This window comes from Mchenga conophoros, linkage group LG19, assembly GCF_057382185.1.
Source record: "Mchenga conophoros isolate Kocher_MC1m ecotype Shallow Benthic linkage group LG19, M_conophoros_male_GT1.1, whole genome shotgun sequence".
Classification (NCBI taxonomy): Eukaryota; Metazoa; Chordata; class Actinopteri; order Cichliformes; family Cichlidae; genus Mchenga; species Mchenga conophoros.
This window is the reverse complement of record NC_140544.1, coordinates 20,020,565-20,042,288: the sequence shown is the minus strand read 5'-3', so window position 1 is coordinate 20,042,288 and position 21,724 is coordinate 20,020,565. Positions and strand designations below refer to the sequence as shown.

At 40.2% G+C, this 21,724-nt stretch overlaps 2 protein-coding genes across 6 annotated transcripts in view; one reads left to right on the top strand and one right to left on the bottom strand.

The window, feature by feature from the left end:
* sash1b (SAM and SH3 domain containing 1b) overlaps positions 1-16,444 on the top strand; it is a 67,957-nt gene extending 51,513 nt beyond the window's left edge. For all 3 annotated transcript variants that reach the window (XM_085257014.1, XM_085257013.1, XM_085257015.1), the window contains 17 exons: positions 2,772-2,900; positions 3,397-3,447; positions 3,787-3,836; positions 6,169-6,209; positions 6,484-6,570; positions 6,680-6,792; positions 7,152-7,250; positions 8,264-8,396; positions 8,756-9,147; positions 9,745-9,819; positions 10,121-10,264; positions 10,369-10,501; positions 10,736-10,905; positions 10,993-11,199; positions 11,780-11,930; positions 13,504-13,635; positions 14,858-16,444. In XM_085257014.1, the coding sequence (XP_085113140.1) occupies positions 2,772-2,900; positions 3,397-3,447; positions 3,787-3,836; positions 6,169-6,209; positions 6,484-6,570; positions 6,680-6,792; positions 7,152-7,250; positions 8,264-8,396; positions 8,756-9,147; positions 9,745-9,819; positions 10,121-10,264; positions 10,369-10,501; positions 10,736-10,905; positions 10,993-11,199; positions 11,780-11,930; positions 13,504-13,635; positions 14,858-15,546 (2,796 nt within the window). In that variant the 3' untranslated portion in view covers positions 15,547-16,444. The remainder of the gene's footprint in view (positions 1-2,771; positions 2,901-3,396; positions 3,448-3,786; positions 3,837-6,168; positions 6,210-6,483; positions 6,571-6,679; positions 6,793-7,151; positions 7,251-8,263; positions 8,397-8,755; positions 9,148-9,744; positions 9,820-10,120; positions 10,265-10,368; positions 10,502-10,735; positions 10,906-10,992; positions 11,200-11,779; positions 11,931-13,503; positions 13,636-14,857) is intronic.
* A 47-nt stretch (positions 16,445-16,491) lies between these two features.
* Positions 16,492-21,722, bottom strand: ddo (D-aspartate oxidase). Of its 3 annotated transcripts, none has more exons than XM_085257020.1 (5): positions 21,619-21,722; positions 17,759-17,940; positions 17,534-17,642; positions 17,267-17,443; positions 16,492-17,142 (listed from the first exon to the last, which is right to left on the bottom strand). In XM_085257020.1, the coding sequence occupies exons 2-5, from the start codon at positions 17,931-17,933 to the stop codon at positions 16,584-16,586; spliced, it is 1,020 nt and encodes a 339-aa protein (XP_085113146.1). In that variant the 5' UTR covers positions 17,934-17,940; positions 21,619-21,722; the 3' UTR covers positions 16,492-16,583. The 3 variants fall into 3 exon arrangements, with proteins under 3 accessions (XP_085113146.1, XP_085113147.1, XP_085113145.1); XM_085257021.1 differs by lacking the exon at positions 21,619-21,722 and adding an exon at positions 19,443-19,592; XM_085257019.1 differs by lacking the exon at positions 21,619-21,722 and adding an exon at positions 19,476-19,568.
* Positions 21,723-21,724: the final 2 nt, after the last annotated feature.

Below are 21,724 nucleotides of genomic sequence, written 5' to 3'. Positions count from 1 at the left end.
GCCTTCTTGGACTCGGGGGCATGTCATTTACCAAATGAATGGGCCTCTCTTCTGGACAGTTGAGGCAGTCAGAGTCCATCATGACACAAGACAAGTGGGCCCACAGTATTACTTTTCACTGCAGAGGGCTGTTTTCTGCAGGCCCATTTGCATGCCTTCAGGATATAGCATGAGTGAAGCAAGATAATAAACATGCGTGAAACAGCTTATGAACATTCTGGACGGCTATTACGAACACAGTTTGACTTAAATCATGACTAGACGTCATGACCAGCTGTCTTCCTACATCTTCTGTTTTTGCAGGTTTACCATCGCTGTTGATTTCTGACATTTTCATGCACAGTTGTTAATTACATGGGGAGAAATTAGTAGACTCACTTACTTTACTCACTAAATTTAATTAGATTTTGTCCACCTCGCTTTCCTTGTATTTGTTCACACGTATATTTTTTTTTCTCCATCCCTTAGTTACTTAGTCACCCCACCCCCCATATAGACCACAAACTGTGTCTCGGAATGAGCCTTTCAGGATTGCAGCTGGTTGCAATGTCAAAACCTGATAAGCACAAACGACCACAACCCCAACCCCCTGCTGGTAAACAGTTCCCTGGGTATCACAGACCCACCCTCTTTAATTCCAAATGTGGAGCCAAAGTCTCCCATTGTTATTTATTTGCCAGTGTTTTCTTCTAACTATAAAATGTCCAAGTCATGAGAATAGAAATGCAAATCATGTTATTGGCTCAAAGAGCAGACACAACAGACTTGCTTTATTACTAGTATTTCAGGAACTGAAGCTGCAATAGATTATTTTTATTTTTGTCAGCGAGCAGTAAATGCATCAACATTTACAGCTCATTGACTGAAAGTAAAACCTGTTGTCCCTTACAACTCTTTTTCCTTAGGCACTTGAAAAAAGGTGATCCGATTTCTTTAAGTTTTCTCGCTCCTCTTCTTCTTACCTACACAAACACACTGCTTTAATCCTGGTTTCTATAACCATGCCATTGTTTTAGAGAATCACCATTTAAATAACATAAAAACTATTTTAGCTATAATTACAAATAAATATTCAGTGAGAGAGAAATTTCGGAGCCATTTTCATGCATGAGCTCAATAAGAATCTGGAGAATCATGCTGCAACATCATCTGCAGTTTCTTTCTCAAAAAAAAAACAACTCCTGCAATAATTTCACATGGGTCAAATCAGGCCTTTCACATGCTTTGTACTAAATGTTACTGGCAAGTTCAGACATTTAATGTCAAAACTGGCTGATGGGGTGATTCCTAGACAAGTTCAGGGTTGCAATGCATGTGTAATGTGTCTGTAATATATATTGTGTCGTCCAGGTCGTCTGATAGATTCCCCTAATTGAATGTGCTCCCTCACCAACCTGTGAAGTATCCTGAGTTGAAAATACACCGTCTGGGGACCTGTGAGACATGAATTAACTTGTTAGAAAGAACTGTAGGCACGGTTACAGGCAAGTCCACAAAGAAATATCACCTCACTCTGCAGTTTTCCCGTGAGACTACAGAGAATCTTATTGTTTACTTTCACCACTCTCACACCATCACTTCCTAGACATCACAGGCAGGCAGCTGTCTTCATTGAGAAACTTCTATAAAGTTACTGGACGCTTCCTGCTTAGCACCTCGCAGACAGAGTTGGCAACAAGCTGGGAACATGGTGGAGACTAGTAACGAGTCGCCACCCAAATAAAAGACAGAAACTGAGCTTAAAGCAGAATGCATGAGGATTTACACTCCCCAGGTGGGAAGAAACACCATTTCAAATGAATGCTAATGTTGCCCCGTGTCTGCTAGACCTATGTGACTCCAACAAGCTTAAAGGGTGATATGATAATGTTGTAGTGTTTTTAGCGTGTCTCCAAATGTTAATGGCAAACAAAAACCATCACAATTTAGTTTTTTTGTTTTGTTTTGTTGTTTTTTTTTGGTTTAGTGATCCTCTATCACAGGTGTTATATGAATTTTTTTTGTAAAAGAGGGAAGGTTGTTTTGTGAGCAGAAAGCTTATATGGGTTGGTCATGATAACAAACATTAACAGTATTTTTTGAGAGTTACTTTAAATTCTTCTGATTTAAAACTTCCTGTTTAGATCTAGAATCATTTCCATGAAAAGAAAATTCCCACAATGTGTTAATTCCTGATCCCAAGGGTCACTGAAGCACAAAGCTCAGCACAGATTCTGTGATTTATTATCTTCCCACACAACAAGAGGCACACAGCATCCAGCTTTTACAATTGAAGGAAACCAAAAAGGGGGTTACATGCAGGAGAACGAGCTGTGTGTCAGGGCAAAGACTCACGATCCCACTGAGTGATTCTGCTTCTCCTGATTTACAGAAGACTGAACCGTGGCCTCTTAAGTCAAGTCCCGATGACTGTGAGAGCAGAGTGAGTGTTGCAGTTGCGTCACACGCTGCCTCTTCTGGCCTTGAGGTCAGGTCTAAGGAGGACTGAGGAGGTGGGATGGGGTCACCGGGCAGGAAGATGATAAGCTGGTGCAAACAGAGTTGGTATTGCAGCCGAGTGTCTTTGATGCGTTATCTTATGCCCTGGGGCTTTATCTCAGTGGTTCCTGGCTGTCTATGTTACTGGTGTCAGTGCTAAACTTTCAAACAATGGCTTCATGTTTACAGTGGTTGCCTGCTGTTTAGTATCTTGGTCAACCCTCACCGGGTGTCGCTTTCCTCTCCTGATCTGTGCTCGTATCTGAGTGCCAGTGTGAATCCCTCTCTTGCAGGATGGCACGGTGGGGAACCTAGATGACCTGGCTCAGGAGTACTCTCAGTATTACGGCACCTCCCTCAGTGACGTATGCGAAAGGATGGAGGAGCTACGGAAACGCAAAGTAGTGCAAGATGCAGAGATGGTAAATTGTCTTTTTCTTGTCCATTAAGATCAGGGTTTAAGGTTTAGTGTGGAACTATTGAGAAATGTATATTAGTGCATTCGTATCCATTAGTCAGCTGTTTATTCACTCTGAACTTAGCCCAGCTGTTTTCAGGCCTCATGCAAGCAGAAGGGGACAAAATCCGCCTACCTGCACTTTTTAAAAGTCACGTTACCACATTGTATTTTTGCTTATGTAAGTTAGCGGCTCTACAATAAATAGATCCCTTACTGATTTTCTCATCTTGCATGAAAGTGAGTAAGCATATTTTCTCACATGCAGAGCTGTCCCTGAGGTTGGGTCTTCACTGCAACTTGTTTTTAGTTTCTGATTCTGACTTTTGGTTTTTTACCTTAGGTTAACCTTTTGACTGAGTCACCTTTTGGGTGATTCAGTCAAATGAAAATTTTGTCTGTTCTTCTGTTATGATGACACTATGATTTACTCCTCCACTTCCCGTGTATGTGTGTTTCAGGGAACGATTGACTCAGTGGCCACATCAGTGCAGCTGCGCTCACAGATCCAGGTGAGTGTCCAGCTCTGAGCGTGTCAGACCCCGGGAGAAGGCAACTTCCTTTTCCGTGTGTCAGCAGACAGGCTGATAAGAGGCAGAGGAATTGGCTAGTCATGATTTATCCCGAGTCAGTGTACTAGGCCACAAAGTAACATCCGAGTGACTGCCGGGAAAAGAACTGGCCTTGACACTGTTCTTGGAAGTAGATCCTAAAACATGATGACGTATGACAAGTTATATATGGAAGTTTTTAGGTTTGGTGAATGTCTGGACTTTGATCCAGCTGAGTAGAAAAAGATTTGCCATTCCCTGTATATATGTATATTTAACATGTGTTTTTCATCTCCTTAGGAATCTCTAGGACTCAGCAGCACCATGTCGACTCCGGAGACCGAAAGAAGGTATAAAGAATATATACATATAAAAATAACCCTATACATGAGTATAGCACAGCTTCCCTGACTTTGGGAAGTATTGTGAGGAAGTATCGAGGAAAAGATGATTTAAATTTAAAGTCCATGACTTCTGGAAGCTGCACTGCTATGACTCTTCCTGTATGATCTCCACCGCCCCGTGGACACGTGCATTTCCTCTGTTTCCTGGTGTCACATTTATGAAGTATTTCTGTGTAACCTCTAAACGTCCTTCCTTCCTTTCATTGTTTCTTTGGAAACATTTTGAAGATTAGTCACGTTTTGTCATTGGAAAGCTGAATAAGATCGAATAATTTATATGACGAGTAATGAGAAAGCGGCATATTGATTTTATTAGATTTGTTTGTGCAGATGTAAAAGTTTCCTGAAAGTTGAGTAATAGCTGTTCTCGTTTTTCAGGATTTAATTATCATTGCAAAGAGGCCTGTTTTATTCAGAACCTGGACGGGGATGGAACTGTGTAATTCCTGTTAGAACGGGATTAGCAGGAATCCTACTCTGCCCCCTAGTGGGATCACTCCATAGGAATTTCATGAATGCGACTATCAGCAAAATTAGGGCTCCTTTTTGGAAACAAGCATGTTTCTTTTACACTTTTTAAAAATGATTTCAATGATATCTTTTTAAAGTTCACAATCAAGGCACGGTCCTCTCATAATGCTTTCTTTCTCACAGTGCATGAGGAGTCTTTATGCTATTTCCTGTGGTAAATGGGAGCATTTAATAACATCTGCACAAAATAGTTGGAGCTTATCTTCAATATGTAATGTGCAAAAGTATTGAGCCACCAATTATTTCTTTATGTTTTGCTTTCAACAAGACAGACTTTCCTGTAATTTTTGAAGGTGTTTTTACAGAACTTACTGAAGTCTCATTAGAAATGGTCTCAGTAGGGTGGCTGTCAAGAAGCCATTATTAAGGAATGGAATATGAGCTTTGAGCGGTGCCAAATTACACAAGGACTGAACACATAATCAGTGGCAAGTGGTGTTATGAAGTGAGACACAGTAGAGAGACTGTCACCTTTTTAATCTGCATTTCAGCCAGTGATGTTGAAGACCTTTGTTCATGATTCCTTCAACTTTGAGAAGAAGTTTCTTTTTTTTTTTTTTTAGACTAATAATGATCACAAGCGCACTGCCAATATTGTAAAAGCATACCTGGATAGAAAAACACACAATGGAACACATATCAGGACCTCAACTACTCAACAAGCAGTGTGGGATCATCTTGAAAGGCCAGCCAACATCCAGAGAAGAGCTGTCAATGTCCTTTAAGAACCACTGAGAACTATTTCTGAAGACTAGTTAAAGAGATTACAAGAAAGCTCACCTGAGAGAGTTCAGGCTTTTGAAGAATAAAGGTGGTCATACCAAATATCAGCTTTAAAGCTGAGTGGAATTGTACATACATCCATTCGCTTCTGCTAATCCAGTTCAGGGTTGCAGAGGGCTGGAGACGACCCCAGCTACTATAGGGCGAGAAGCGGGGTTCATACTGCACAGGTTGCCAGCCTGACACAGGCCTAAATAAACTCTGTTTGCACATCGTTCAGTTGCTGCACCCATTTTCCAATTTTCCTAGCAAAATATAAAGAAAGTTGAGAAGCATAAGACTTTTGCACAGTACCTGCGTACTCTGGATACAGTAACCTTAAACCAGGCTGACACACAACTAATACAAATCAATAACAAAACAAACAAAGCAGCATTTAAAATATTACTAAGCAACTCTATAATCAGGAATAAACCCATGACTTCCGATTTAAAAGCATAAACTTGATCTGGCTTCAAAGTGAATGACCACAAACAAGCGTGAACAGAGAGAGGCTGTGAGAAAGACGGACACAAACAAACAGTCCAGAGAGATGAAGAGAGAGGCAGAAAGAGAGAGTGAACGTGTGCAGGGAATGCAGAGGCCACGTTGGTGCCGCCGCTGCTGCAAAACCCCAAACGGACAAGAACAGTGCTCCATTGTTCCAGAGATGGACGCAGAGCACTGATCGGTGTTCATCGGCCAAGAGCGAGCCAGTCTGTTTGATTTGCCTCTAATGTGATGCTAGTGTCTTGAGGCACAGTGTGTTTTTTTTGTTTGTTTTTTTTTATTTTAGTTTATTTTAATTAAATTTTTTTTTTTTTAAATCTGAAGTTGAGTTGTTAGGGGAAATGGTGGGATAGCAGTAAAAAAGATGAAGAAAATAACTTTGGACAGCAGGTAGTGTCGTGTTCTTTAGTTTGATGTTTGTTTGTTTTTTATTCGAGCTTTTCTGATTAACTGAATATTTTTTGTTAATTTTTAGGTTTCCTGTTCACAAATCCAGCTCGGACGATGGATCAGGAGGTAAGTCCAAACTTGACTGGTGTATTTTGTTTTCATTTTTTATTCTATATTAAATAAATATGAGTTTTCACATGTTCATTTACACACTTAATCTTTCCTAATCACCACTAAGATTTGTTCATTTATTTCTTCTGGAGAAATGGAAGGAATTCTTTCCCTTACCATACTACTTTATTGTTTACCTGTTTATCAATTTGGGGTGATTATACTTTGAATCTGTTTTGTTGTTGTGTTTTTAATTTCTCCTGTGCTAAAATTGGTTTATATGTAATAGGAAAATGGGATGGAAAACGAAAGAGCAAGTCTTTTTGGCAAAGTTTCAAGAAGTCCCAGAAGGGTGTCGTTCGTCAGATCTCAAAAGGTACCTCAAATAAACATGAAAAAAATGCTTTTGGTTTTTTTGACATTAAGAATTTTTCTTAAATTTCGTCGTGTTCCTTAATGTAAGGTGTCATTGCTAATTTTTGCAGGTGATGATGTTGGGTTTGTGGCCAGTGAAGTTACGATGAGTGATGAGGAGCGAATTCAGCTGATGATGATGGTGAAGGAAAACATGATCTCCATAGAGGAAGCCCTGGCACGGGTAGGATGTTCTGCATCCCAGAGAAACTCAACCTTAGATTATCCAGCTGCTGTGTTACTTTGACCTTGTGGGGGAAAAACACACATTTTTATGGATAAACTACAAGAAAGTCTTATCATATTGTCGGAAACTTTGTATCCATGCATCACAAAAAAAAGTCCTGGCACGATTTAATCTTATGCAGATATATGGTCAAACTAGGGTTTAATCTGCACAGTGAATATCATGTAATTTTTATAATTCATCATAAAATACTACATACTACATTTTCCAGGATTACTTCCTCTTTGACTGATTGGCTCCTCATAATAGACTCTAAATCTACATCATTAACTAACAGGCTCATTCTTTTTTTGCAGCTGAAGGAGTTTGAAATACAAAACAGACAGACATACAAGGCTGATCTCACAGAGTCCACTGATCCCTCCAGTACCCCAAATGAGTCATTCAGCTGTAACGTAAGTCTCTAAGGGCATCTTATTTGCTTTTTAATGCTGAATCGCTACTTCAGACAGTGTGTTGTGCATGAGGACCTCCGATTTACCCGTGCCAACGCTGCTGAGGCGTTGACAGTGCCGTTTTCTTTTTCGCTCTGTCCCGATGATGAACCAGGGCCCCTCTAAAGCCCTGCAGCTCAGGGTCCTTTCCCAACTGCAGGGCATTGGACGAGCTTCTATTCATTGCTGTCAAAGCCCTAACCCCCTATTGTGCTGTGGTGAGCGGGTGGATTCAGCACAGGGCTCTGTTATGCAGGCTGCAGCTCTATTATGCGTGGGTGGGGTGATTAGGGGGCTCAGGTTCAGGGCACATTTTTCACATTAGTCTGTATGGCCTGACTGTTTCTCTTTACTATATGTATCAATCTCACTCTTCTCTTTTTTTTGTATTTATGTGACCTTTGTAAAATAAAAATCCTTCCTTCTAACTCTGAACTTCTATTGTATATTTCAAGCTGCTAATCAGCTTTCATTTGGTCTCACGATGTCTGTTCTGAGAGATGCATGCCGCTGATGTTTTGGTCAGCAGATAGTGCTCAGCATGCATGACCCAAGACTGCAAATGCACCACTGACATTTTCAGATAATGGTTAAGGTGATTTCCAAGCAGATAGCTATTTAATTTTCTGTACATAGAAGGCTTTTTTTAGTCTGCTGTGACCCACTGTGTATGTGTTAGCTCTCTGCACGGGGCCCCAGTGTCACCACTGTGGTTTCCTACCACATATATTTATATTAAGCTACAAGCTTCTACAACAGATAGTTGCAAAGCATCCACAGCAAGTACGCTGATGAGTTACTAGAAATGAGAGTAATTAAGATAGCTCACAGTTTTAGGCTTGCACACTGTAGTATACAAAAAGCAAAAGTGTTGCATAATATCTCCTGACCTACTGAGAATATTAGGCCTCAGAGCCAAAGTGTTGTTACAGATGTTGTCTATTAATACAGTTCTTAATATTCTTTTCCATCAGCCCTGTGACCTGTCAGACAATGAACAAGAGGAATCTGTCACATTCAGGAGGCTCCACAAGCTGGTCAACTCAACCCGGAAAACGAAGAAGAAGTTGATCAGGATTGATGAGTCTAAGAGGCCTGGAGCAGAGGGTACTAAAACTACTCTCAGATAGTATCTAATGTGGTAGAGGAAGCAGTGTGGCACACCGCGGTGCTGAATGTGGCATTTATGTGGCATATTTATAGCATGTTTTTACTTTTCCCCTGCTTTAAATAATGCTCAAAAACCACAATCTGGCAAGTTTCCAAAGATAAAAGTATCAAATACAGTTTTATTGGCAGATTGGAAAAGCTCTCTGAAGCAGTAGATGCTGTAACAATCTTATTTCTTTAGTATTGACCATGAATGGCTCACAAATTGCAGCTATTATCAAATAATTAATAAATGCAGTTGCTGATTTTATTAGATTTGTTAATAAACTCTCTTCTGTTCTCTTTTTACCCACCAGAGAGCCTGAATGCAGATGGCCTTCCCTGTGGAGATGCCAGCATCTCTCTATATTCAGGTTTGCAGAGGAAACCTTTAGTCTGTCCAGTGGACTCCCTGGCTTCAACCCTGCAGGAGCAACTCTCCTATAACCGAGACCCGGACAGCCTGACCACCTCGCCGTCATCCAGCAGTGTGGACACCTGCAGTAGCCAAAAGACCTTCCAGACCTTGAGCAAGTCTAGTGGTAGCCCTATTCACCAGGAGACCAACATAGCAGGGGAGGTGCGGGAGCCAGGCGAAGGCTCTTCTTTTTCTGAAACAGAGGGCTGCAGTGAGGAACCCAAAATTGCACGCTCGGTGACCGATGGCGCGCTGCGTCACCCGGTCCTCAACCCACTCAGTCACCACGGGGTGAGTACACAGGCGCATTTAAATAAAGACTGCAGTCTAGATTGTTTAGTAACGAATCCTTTCACCTCCATTGTTAGTGAGTTTGCACCATTGGTACCATTATTTAAGCGTCTCAATGAGGCAACAACAAACTGCCCATTTAAACTGGCCTTTTAGTTTGAAAGAGAGTCTGACTGGCTTAAAGGCACACTCACATAAAGTTCTAAATTCCTAAACATGTCACAGTTTGTACATAATAGCCTCATTTATTCTTATCTTCTTGTTGTCTTGTATTTGTACAGAAACTCGGGATTAATGCTTAACTAAACAAGACTGGTGCCTATCAGTGGTACCATACACCATCACTGATCCTGGTTAAACGTAAACATAGTTGAAGTCTATTTAAGAATGAATAATAAGCAACCTCAGGAACTAACAAACCACTAGACGTGTACATTTTCCATAACACTGTCTTTTTATTTATTCATTTCTCTATGTCAGCCTTATGTTGTTATTCTTGTGGCTTGAAAGCATAAATGGTGGGAACAATTGCACCTGCAGCAGAAGACAGACCGTGCTCTAAAATCTCATTTCTTGCTTTCTCTTGTGTTTTCACAGAGAGCTTCTAGCTTTGGAGGATTCGACCTGACCAACCGCTCAGTGACTGCAGTCAGCCCTGAGAACGATAACACTGTATGTGGCACTAAATGTGACCTGAATCAAAGTCAACTTTATTGTCTGTAATATGTAGAGAATATATGCAGTATTGTGTAGCCCTCTGTGTGCAACAAGAATGGATCAAAAACGATGAAATTAAATAGAGAGCCATAAAAATTTGTGACACAGATATGAAAGTAAATGTGAAGTACACAAGATTTATTAAAATATATAAGCTGTGCAAGGAATCCTAAAGCTATCTAAATAAATATGAATTATAAGTTTAATCTGATTTACTTATTTCCATCCTTTTTACTTCTCTGTGTTTGTAAATTAGATCAAAACTGGAGACGGGGATTTGAGAGATGGCGTTAAATTCCCACCAACACCTCGTATCTCTCTGGGTAAAAAAGTCAAGTCTGTGAGAGAGACTATGCGCAAACACATTTCCAAGCGATACCATAGTTCTCTCTCTGAGCAGGTATGTTTTTAGAAGCATTTATGTGTGTTATCATTGTAAAGTATGGGTGTGAGGATTTTTAAGCAAGTGTAATAAATGGTTTTTTTTGTCCTTATATCTTCCAGTCAAGTCCAGATCGCTCTTCCAGCTGCCCTCACTCGCCTCAGATAGACTCTGACTCTTTGGAGAAGCCCAAACTGAAGCCAGGAGGGTCCGTGGAAAGCCTGAGGAGTTCTCTCAGCGGACAGAGTTCCATGAGTATGTCTGTGTGTCGTGTATATTTTAATAACTCTCAGTATTTGTTTAAACTTGATGTTTGATGTTTATCGCTTTTGAAGTAGTCTAAACATTCTGATCTCGCTGTATTCATCTGTGGTTAAAAAAAAACTAACTCCTGAAGTAAAGAAGAACATTTATAATATTTTTCAGATACTAACAGACCCATGATAACTTGTGGTCTTGATGTGACATCTTCTTTTCTGATTCGTGCAGGTGGTCAGACGGTGGGCACCACCGACTCCTCCAACAGCAACAGAGAGAGTGTGAAGTCTGAGGACGGAGAGGAAGACGAGCTGCCTTACCGTGGACCCTTCTGTGGACGTGCTCTGGTTCACACAGATTTCACTCCAAGTCCCTATGACACCGACTCCCTAAAGCTGAAGGTAGGCTATGTTATATTGCTCACTACTTAGATATGAGCTCGTACTGAAAAACAAAAAAACTCAAGCTCAGCTTATCTCGATTCGCAGAGCGGAGACATCATCGAAATCATTAGTAAGCCTCCGATGGGTACGTGGATGGGGATGCTCAACGGTAAAGTCGGAACCTTCAAGTTCATTTATGTGGATGTTCTGAACGAAGAGGAGGTGAAGCCCAAGAAAACACGCAGGAGGAGAAAGGCCCGGCAACCCAAACCCACCTCTGTGGAGGAACTGCTTGATCGCATCAACCTCAAAGTAAAGAAAGGCGTACATTTGTGATTAAAAGCAGTGACTAAAATACTTGCATGTGATTGGCTTTAGCTCTATTTAAAGGAACAGTTTGACATTCAGGGGAAGTACACTTACTTGCTTTCTTTTTGAGAGTTGATAACAGCAACCACCTTCAAATCTGTACAGACTAACATTATTCCCCCACCTCCTCACTAGTAAGGTGTTACATACTGTTTGTTAAATCAATGGGGAAATAAAGTGCAAAAGCAACTAGTTATATGTAAGTATATAAGTGATAGTTATATATTAAGAGTTTTAACATGTTAGTGAGATTTGCCTTTATTTTGTATGATGCTTCCCTCTCCTCTCAGTCTTAAGCTTCACCTTACTCACAGCAGGCCAATAGGAGTATTTTCTAAAATGTCAAACTTACAACTTTTACCTGTAGCTTAAATAGATTATTTTTCATTTTCATCTGTGTTGGGAAATTTTAAAATTAAGCTAACTTCATATTTGTTTTGCAAGATGTGCATGCTCAAATGGCATCCCTCTTACATATTTTAATGGATCTGTTTGTGCACCTTTTATTATCGCCTTTCTACAGGAGCACCTGCCCACCTTTCTTTTTAACGGTTACGAGGATCTAGACACATTTAAGTTGCTAGAGGAGGAGGACCTGGACGAACTCAACATCACAGACTCGCAACACAGAGCCGTGTTGCTCACCGCTGTGGAGCTGCTGCAAGAATATGATGGTGGGTCAGACAAACAATAGAAAGTCTCGCTCTATCATAGAAACGTCCTCAATCCAAGGGCCACATTTCAAATTAGAATATTTGAGGGTTTAGATGTACAGATCGGTATCTAAATACTGTCTGCAGTAGACACACAGTCCGAGTTTGGTTTCAGCTTCTGTAGACATTTTTTCTGTTGTTGCTGCATCTCATGGTTTAATAGTTAAATTTTGAAGAATAAATGAACAAATCCTGCATAATCCTCTTTAACTCAAATAGCCACAGTAATTTGCAAAATTTTACCATTTAATTCATGTATGGCTTGAAACTAGCAACTGGGATCATAACATCGGGAAATTGTTTGAGGTCACAAAGTAAAGAGACTGAGGGGCATTTTTTCTTCTAACAAAGTCTGAGTAGTTGCCCCCTGCTGGCCATCGGAAAGAATGCATGTTTAGACTTGGAAGTAGGGGTGGGTTTTTATAATCGATTCATCGATTAAAATCGATTCTGGCTTGGATAACGTAAAATCGATTCATTAAAATCCTGAATCGATTTTTTTAATATAAATTTATTTTGCCCGAAATGCCAGAATCTCTGGTGACATCTCACAAAATTTCAAGAACCACCAAACAGTTAAGACAGTAAATGAGAGCAGGTACACGGATTCTGCACATAGACTTAAACACACAGCGCGACCTGCGGATCAGAATCAGTTAGATGTCGCCTTTCTCACGGTCGGGGCTGAAAGCCGACAGCACGCTTTGTGTTCACGCCCTTTATGAGCCGATTCTAAAGCTGTTAGTTTGATCTCTCTCCAAACAATATTGACCGAACCAGCAGCAAAAGAAGATCCAAACGCTTCACATAAACATCGTCATGTATTCACTCTGACTTTTACTGTTTTGCTTCCACCGCGATGCACAGCTCTCTCTCTCTCTCTCTCTGTACTTCAAGAACAGTTTCCCTTTCTTCATTATTCGCTTGCTTGTTACGCACAAGTCTACTGTTGTTTACAGCGCTGTCAGCCGCTGTTTTTTTCCCTTTTACATTCTTCCGAAAAGAAAACCTCATTTCTGCTGTTCAATACTGAACAAATTTAAACTTTTTAAAATTATTCAAAATGCAAAACGCTGTGTCTCTAATAAAACCGCTGTAACTTCAGAGGTAATGTTCATATGTTGATTAATGGTTTTCTTTCGTTTTTGATGTACTGCAGAATATTTTATAAAATCCCAGGCCAGGAAAATCACCTTCATGTTTTTCTGTGTTTTATCTTCAGCTGCTGTGACGCTCACACCTGTGATAAAGTCTTGCGTGTGTCAGCTTCCTTTTTATTGATACAAAAATATGTAAATGTACTGATCTGAATTATAATATTTCTGACTGTCAAAATTTCCCAGATTTAAATCGAATCGAATCGAATTAAATCGAATTAAATCGAATCGTGGATCGAATCGATTCGGGACCTTGTGAATCGGAATTGAATCGATTCTAGAAATCAGTGACGATACCCAGCCCTACTAGGAAGTCACAGTTTTGCACGACTTTCTTTTGACTGTCATGCCCCTGGTGGCGGCGTTGTGCATTGCAGGAAGCAGCGACCCAGAGCGAAGCGGTCAGTCTGAAAGCTCACAGGAGAAGCTGCTGCCGGACAGGCGTGGCCTCTTGGGAGACTCCCCGCGAGACTCTGGCTGCTACGAGAGTAATGAGAACCTGGAGAACGGTAATGACAGCCTGACCCGCCTGTGAACACTGTACGCTTCTTCAGCCCTCCTCTGCCTCATCCCTGTCTAGAAAGACTCTCCAGCTCAAGCATTCCAATCCACCAGATTCCGTTTCCATGCTCTTCTGGAAAGACTCAGCTGTCGTCGCATTTACTTCTAGCGCTTCATGTTTGTTTGTTTTTTTTCTTCCCTCAAGCATCGTCATGCTTTTTTCTGTTTCTGCATCACTGAATCAAACTGTTTTGCGGTCACGTGTCTGTTCAGTGCTTCTGAAAGTTGGCATCACTTGCCTTCTCAACATAATACAGAGGACAGGTAACAAGGGACTAGCAAATTTACTTGATGTTGAGCTGAGCAGTGACATTTTTCAGGCCTTGGAAGAAGCTGCGTGCAGAGCAGCTTGCAGATCTACAAATAGATCCGCAGTGTTGACTTGTGTGGTGGTTTTTGCATTTGCTGAAAGTGGTGGCTGTTGTGTGATGAGTGTTTAAACAAGCTTTAGGTCTACTTACATTAAAAACAGTACATTTTTGCAGTAAGTGCTCGCTTTATTCACAGCTGTATCATGCTTACAGTGGTTTTCTCTTTAGACTTAAGTCTACAAACTGTCGAAATGCAAAGAGCTATGCTTTCTGAATGTTACGTGATTGGACTAAGATGTCAGATCAGCCTCACCTTAAAGTGTATTTCCTTTAAGATTCTGATGTTTGTGTGTGTATTTTTTTTTTTTTTTTAGTCCAGTAAAACCTAATGTTGCACAATATTTTATCACGTGCCTGAAGACTGCATATTGCAGCAGAATTAAAATATTTACTTAACAGTGTAAGTGTTTAAAATAAGGCATTTTGTATCATTGTAAATGCACAAAAATGCAGAGGGCTTAGGGCTACTTTAAAATGTTTAACCAACTTCTCATTGAAGTGTGGCATGTTTGGGCCCTGAAGTCTCAGCATTTTCTGAAGTGTGCTTCTGTCGTGGTTGAGTGTGAGGAATAAATCGCTCCATGCTTTACCACAACTGACTGCTTGCTGCTTTTCTTTTACCCATCGTTCATTTTAGTGCACATTTAGCTGCTTGTTTTGACTTTTTTCTCTTTGGTGTCATTTCAAAGTAGACACTTTCCAAGACTCCCTGCTCTGCTGCTGTTGTGTTTAACCCAGATACATGTCACAACTGCCTGGCAGCTGTATGATCTGCGCACACTCCACTTGTTTATTTCAGGAAGGGGCAAAAAGACACGCTCGACCATCAGCAGATCTTCATCTGGCTTTGAGTCCAGCCACCTCCCATCCCCAGAGTACCCTGTCCTCCCCCTGCCCCTCGCCTCCATCCAGTCCAGCAAGTCTTCATCCCACAGTAAACCCAGATGCTTCCCCCATGTCCATCCTAACCTCCCAAAGCGCGGTTTGAGCTCAATAAAAGGTCGTATTCAGAGCAGATCGTTTGCTAGGAGCCACAGCTGCATGGAGCTAAGAAGAAACGCAGCACAGACTCCGCTACGCCGCTGCTTCTCCCTGACGATTCTCCACAAAGATCAGAAGAGAAGACTCCTCCTCCGCCCTAAAGACTTAAATCTGTACATAAAGAGCACAAAAAACCCACTGACAGTCGTGCGTCCATCCTCCCACGCTTTATGTAGGACATCATACACTGCTGCATGTACCAGCACAGCAACACAGCAGGCACACCCAGAGCCGCCACCCACAGCTCCACCCAAAAGGTCCAGCGACCATGTAGCTGCACCTTCCTTATTAAACCCAGAGCGAGAACCCTTACCGACAGTAATGCCCGACAGAGAGCACATCTTTCTAGGAGAAAGGAAGGGTGCTTCAGTTTCAGCCACTTCTGAAGCTTGTCGGCTGAAACGAAAAGAACTTAGAAGTAAATCTGGCGGTGGAGCCGGTTTCTAACAAGGTCTGTACAGTAAGTGCAGTACAGAAAGGTGTCTTTACAGCTGTTGATTTCTGGTTTTCAGCTAAATGGAAATTCTGAAAATCTAACCACAGGTTTTCAAAGAAAATATAACAGTGTAAACTTGACATCTAAAGTGGAAACGTGAAGGTCTGTGCTTATGCTGTTAAACCACATTCATGTAGCTACTGACCCCCTCGGTCACAGTTTCAGTGATCTCCATTCAGCTGAATCTGGTTCGTCTCTGCAGTGGAGCTGTGCAGAGTCCAACAGTTACACGAGCAGTAGCGCTCGCTCAGAGTTGTCATTTTTCAACACAAAGCATTCATGAATAATTTACTCCTTCTGGGTTCACTGTAATGGAACGTTTTCAAACTGTTAATATGAACTGAGTGTTTTGTTCTTGTTGTGTGTATGTGTGTATATATATATAAATATAGAATATAATAATCACAGCTGGCCTATACAGACAATTTGGCCCCAGATGGCAAAGTACGGGCGCAAACTAGAAAAGCAATAAGCAGTTTCTTTTTCAGGGTTTATTGACACAATGTTTATATTATATTAGGAACACCCCAATCAAAACATCTGCTGTGAAAGGAACCTAAAATTATTAACAGGCAATCAGCTTTTATGATAACAAAATGAATGTTTCCAGACAATGCAAAAACATTATCTCCACTGAAATAGTGATACAGAAAATGTTCTTATGTATTATAAGCATAAAAATAACAGCAGTAAATGCTTTTTTTTCTTAAATCTGATGTTTTTACAGTACTGTTACAGAAAGATGTAATGATGATAATGATGTAATATCCTGAAAACTTATTAACGATTAGTTAAATTAAAACTCCACCAGTGTTAAATTAAATTATTAAATAATTATATTTCCATAAATCATGTTTCTTATAGTCTTTTTTTTTTTTTATGTAAAATCTACTCTAAATCTACTAAGTGTTCTGTCTGTGCTTAGCTTTGTCATTTTATAAAAAGGTTGTGTTAGTAGCCCTGAGTAGAAGTGGGATGTAGAATGTGTTCACAGTTTAGGCTGTGGGGCCATTTCATGAAGGGACTGTTTGACCAGCCCCAGTGTGTCCAGAGCAGTACCCCAGGCGAGGGTAACTCCCCAATCCCCGTGGCCATAGTTGTGGACCACAGGCACCGGCCGGCCCTGCAGCTCCACCACTTCCCTCTCCACCCTTGGGTTCTTCCTGCTGGGCCTCAGGCCGACCCACTCGTTAAGAATTTTGGCTTTGTTGAGTGACGGCTCCAACCTACTGCAGCGCTCCAGGATGCCCTTAGTGTCTCTGTCGTCCACCTGCAGCCGCCAGTCTCCTTCTTGCCTCGTCCCACCTATAGTGACACTGCGTATGCCGGGGTAGATGTACGTCGTCCCATCTCCATCTCTAATGAAGTGCTGCACCCAGGGGGCCTCCACTTTGAGGACCTGGCCTCTGACAGGGTACACTTGTGTGTCTCCCACCAATACTTTGGAGCCGAGACCGGAGCAGTTGACAATGATATCAAAGTTGTTACTCAATTCTTGAAGATTGTTGACTTTCCTCTGTTCCACTTGACCTCCAGCTTTTCTGAACCTTTAGAGAAGAATTTATGATGTTAACATGACGAACTTTAAATTAAGTAGAGTTCATTTGTAATTAAAAGCTTGTGGATATAATAGTATGACGTGATAAAAGAAGTTTAATGTAGGGGATGAACCTCTTCTCGAGCCATGGCAGGTAGGTGGAGCATTCGCATTTTAAGGTGGTGAAAGCCTGACCAAACTTGTGATCTGGGAAGCGTTTCCGTTCAACATCAGTCATGAGTCGAAAGCCGATCACAAACTCTGACCAGAATGGTTTTTTAACTGCTGGAACCTCTTTAAAAATTTGCCAGCTGCAAGAAATTAGTAGAGAAATCAGTTGTTCGACAATGGATCGGGCTAAGTACTCAACTTTTACAGCATCGTATACAAGTAATTGCTACCCAGAGCTCAGCATTACTCCAGCTTCTGGTGCACATTGAGACTGAGCAATGGCCAACAGGTGATCAAAGCTGTCCTTGAACCAGTGTTTTTGTCTTTGCAAGGGAATATCTGATGGAGAAAGGCATCATGTAAAGCAAATGTGCACTGCGTTTTTATTTTTATATACATTGCATAATGTGGTGCAGCTGTAGTGTAAATCTCTGAGACAGATCCTGTTTTCTTACCTGGAAATTGTGCAGCAAACAAAATCCCAGCAGCTCCGTCACTTGTTGTGTCTGGGCTGAATTTGTCAGCCATCAAAGTAACAGAGCAGAAAGGTAGAGCTTCAACAATGCACACAGCGGTGGAGAATCCAATCACGCCAGCTCCAACAACCACAACCCTGACGCTTTTCATCATGGCAGCTCTGCACCTCAAACGACAAGAGAATTTTACTAAATGCCAAATAACCTTTGTTATGACTCCCTTTTAAAAGTTACTCAATGACAAATTGTCCATTACGAAACAGTCATTGTAAGAGCAGTGTACATGCAGTTATCCATAAAACAAAGGCTACTGGTGTACCAAATGTCCAAGTCTTGCATTTGCTGTAGCTGTTTAAAATATAACAGTTCTGATTGTCCTTTTAGGGTTATATACAAGAACAAAGCACCCTGTATGTGCAGCAATGTCCTCTGCTGAACCTGAGACTTTCACTTCTAGCGAGCCTGAACAACTTCACAAGAAGTTGCAAAATCATTTTCTTAATTTCATTATTTAGTGTTTGTTTCAAAGACTTTGTTGTTAATGTTGCCTTAGGAGACCTCAAAAACTCACGGTGCCTCAATCCTGCCTTTTACAAATAAATAAAAAGCAGCTCTTACAAAACAGAGCTCTCTTTCTCACAGGCTCTCAAACACCCTGACATTTCTTAGAGTGTATTAAGGATTAGTGATTAGTATTACTGATACTAATTATGATACATTTCTATGACTAAAGCTCTTGAAGATGAACAGCCAAATAGTGAACAATATATATATAATTACACAATGTTTTAATTACTGCATTGTCACATAAGAGATACATGTGTATGTGTGTGCTTTTCTGGGGTCTGAAAAGTTCCAAATTCACCATTTAAAGAACTACTTGCAGACTTGCCCTCTGCACAGACCCAGCAGGTCAGGGTGGAACAGGAAGCTGAGGATAAAGCCACAGAAATGGCTAAAGAGGGGGTTGTTCTCCCCAGAAAGGTTTGGAGGGAATTGATGAATTGATGGTGGAATGAAAAGGGGGTCCACCAGCCAAACTTCAGTTAACAGGCTCTCCTCATTAATTCCTTTTTCACAATGCATAAATGTGTATTCTAGTTATTGCTGCAGCTGAAACTGTCTTACAGATTGTGGAAGTATATTTATTAAATGAATCATCACACAATAATTCAGTTATATATCTAGCTGTAAGTTGTAGCCGGTTGTAACAGCAACCATACAAAAATCCACTCCCAACTGTTGTTGGAAAGGTACGAATACCTTAGCCATTAGTGAAGTATAGCTGATATGATGTTGGAAAATATATTCTATTTTCGTTATGCATTTCAAAATAAAAACTTTCTTTTGAAATTTATTTTTTATTAGAAGAAAGTTCGCTTAATATGGAAGTATAATCTAAACTAAATACATGTTGTATGGCTCACTTTAAAAACAAAGTCCCATTGACATTAAAAAAAAATCCCTAGACCTACCCGAGAAGAGCAGAAATCACAACAAATATAGCAGCACAGTTCTGTCAAAGTGTGTGGATATTAAATATGAATGCGCAACTTTGAATGGCTCTCCAGAGTGCAAACTAACAACTAATGAAATAAAGCACGTGGCAGTGCGTTGTAAGGAATCGAAAATGTCTATACAGATAAATAAGCCTTATACACACCGAAAGCTCGACAATCCAAATGTATCCACCCACCTAAAATAAAACTGTCTCCTTCTTCCCCCGCACAGAAAATGTCCCCAGAGACCGACAACAGGTACTTGTGTCAAGCCAGCCTCCAATTCGAGACTTGCAGTCAAGCCAGCCTCCAGTTTGTTTTACGTTCCCTGTGTATTCAAAGTATTACGGGAATGGATGTGGAAACCGGATTTCAAAATAAAAGCCAACTTCGAGTGAATTAACAGATATGTTAAGAACATAATAACATATAATTTAGGCTTTTTTTTTTTTTTTACAAACTCTAATGTTAGATCTATATGACACAGCCTTGTACCCTAATTGTGCCCTGTCACTATCAAGGCCATCTTATTTTGGATTTCAAAGTAAAAGCCCTGTGAATCTTCATTTTTGAACTACTCTTTCAATGAAAGATGTCATGGTTGGTTTGCAAGCTGTTTTGTAATTTCTTTATTTAGAATGACATCTTTCCACAGACTTAAAATATAAACGTACTATCAATTACAACCTAGTGGCAATTTCAGCTTCCTTTTACATCATCTTTATGATTCAATTCTGTCATAATCAATTGAGTCTGATTTTGCTTTTCAAAATGAAAACCCAATATGTGTTGAAACAGCAATTTTCATTTTTAAAACATTCTGAAATAATTGAAAGAGTATATCACATATGGACAAATTCGACGGGCCATTAATTTGAAAGGCGAAATCAGACCAACATGAAATTTACATGGTTTTACTGTCGGGTTGGATACTGTTGATCTAAAGTGGAATTACCCTGTGGAAACTGAAATCTTCCTTTTTAGAGCATTCTGAAATCACTGAAAGTTAGGTAAATTATGGGCATTTTCAACAGGCCATTATTTTGGAAGGCATAATCAGAATGACTTGAAATTGATATGGTAACATCGTGAGGTTGTATACTGTTGACCTAAAGTGAAATTATCCTGTGGAAACAGCAATTTTCACTTTTAGAGCATTTTGAAATCTTTAAAAGAGTAGGTCGTATCTTGGCAATTTGAAAAGTCTTTTATTTTGGAAGGCATAATCAGAATGACTTGATATTGATATGGTAACATCGTGAGGTTGTATACTGTTGACCTAAAGTGAAATTATCCTGTGGAAACAGCAAAATTCTGTTTAAGAACATTTTGAAATCGTCAAAAAAGTAGGCCGTATATGCTCAATTTGAAAGGGCATTTATTTTGGAAGGCATAATCAGAATGACTTGATATTGATATGGTATCACTGTGGGGCTGTATACTGTTGATCTAAGGTGGAATTACCCTGTGGAAACAGGAAATTTCCATTTTAAAACATTTTGAAATCACTGAAAGTTAGGTCAATTATGGACAATTTAAAAAGGCTTTTATTTTGGAAGGCATAATCAGAATGACTTGATATTGATATGGTATCACTGTGGGGCTGTATACTGTTGATCTAAGGTGGAATTACCCTGTGGAAACAAGAATTTTTCATTTTAGAGCATTTTGAATCGTTAGAAGATTAAGTCAATTATGGACAATTTCAAAGGGCCATTACTATGAAAGGCAAAATCAGACTGACTTGATATTGATATGGTATCACTGTAAAAAGACTGTGGTTGGAAAGTGTTGATATAAAGTTCAAATAGTATTTGGAAATACGACTTTTGCTTTTAAGAGCATTATTAAGTCATTGAAAGAGTAGTTCAAAAATGAAGATTCACAGGGCTTTTACTTTGAAATCCAAAATAAGATGGCCTTGATAGTGACAGGGCACAATTAGGGTACAAGGCTGTGTCATATAGATCTAACATTAGAGTTTGTAAAAAATAAAAAAAAAGCCTAAATTATATGTTATTATGTTCTTAACATATCTGTTAATTCACTCGAAGTTGGCTTTTATTTTGAAATCCGGTTTCCACATCCATTCCCGTAATACTTTGAATACACAGGGAACGTAAAACAAACTGGAGGCTGGCTTGACTGCAAGTCTCGAATTGGAGGCTGGCTTGACACCAGTCAACAGGTGCTGTGTGTTTCTGTTTTTCTCTCGGGAACGTGCACTTCCTGAATCAAATTTCATTAGCTATGATAGTTTTAGTTATTTTAAAAGTCCCACTGAGTTATTAAAATAAAATAATTTCCCATAATGCCACCTATTTAACAATTTAAACAAACCTTTATTAACCTAGAAGAAAGGGTTGATCGACGGGGAAAAGTGCGACCCTCAGGGGTCGGCGGCTCGGCGTGGATCTCGTCAGAACCTCACATCTCGCGATAGGTG

What these genes read in the sequence shown, in the direction of transcription:
- ddo (XM_085257020.1), bottom strand. Translation starts at nt 17,933, where the DNA reads ATGATGAAAAGCGTCAGGGTTGTGGTTGTTGGAGCTGGCGTGATTGGA. An exon ending in GGAGTAATGCTGAGCTCTGG is followed by an intron (nt 17,444 to 17,533) that starts GTAGCAATTACT and finishes AATTTCTTGCAG; the next exon opens with CTGGCAAATTTTTAAAGAGG. An exon ending in CTGCCATGGCTCGAGAAGAG is followed by an intron (nt 17,143 to 17,266) that starts GTTCATCCCCTA and finishes TCTTCTCTAAAG; the next exon opens with GTTCAGAAAAGCTGGAGGTC.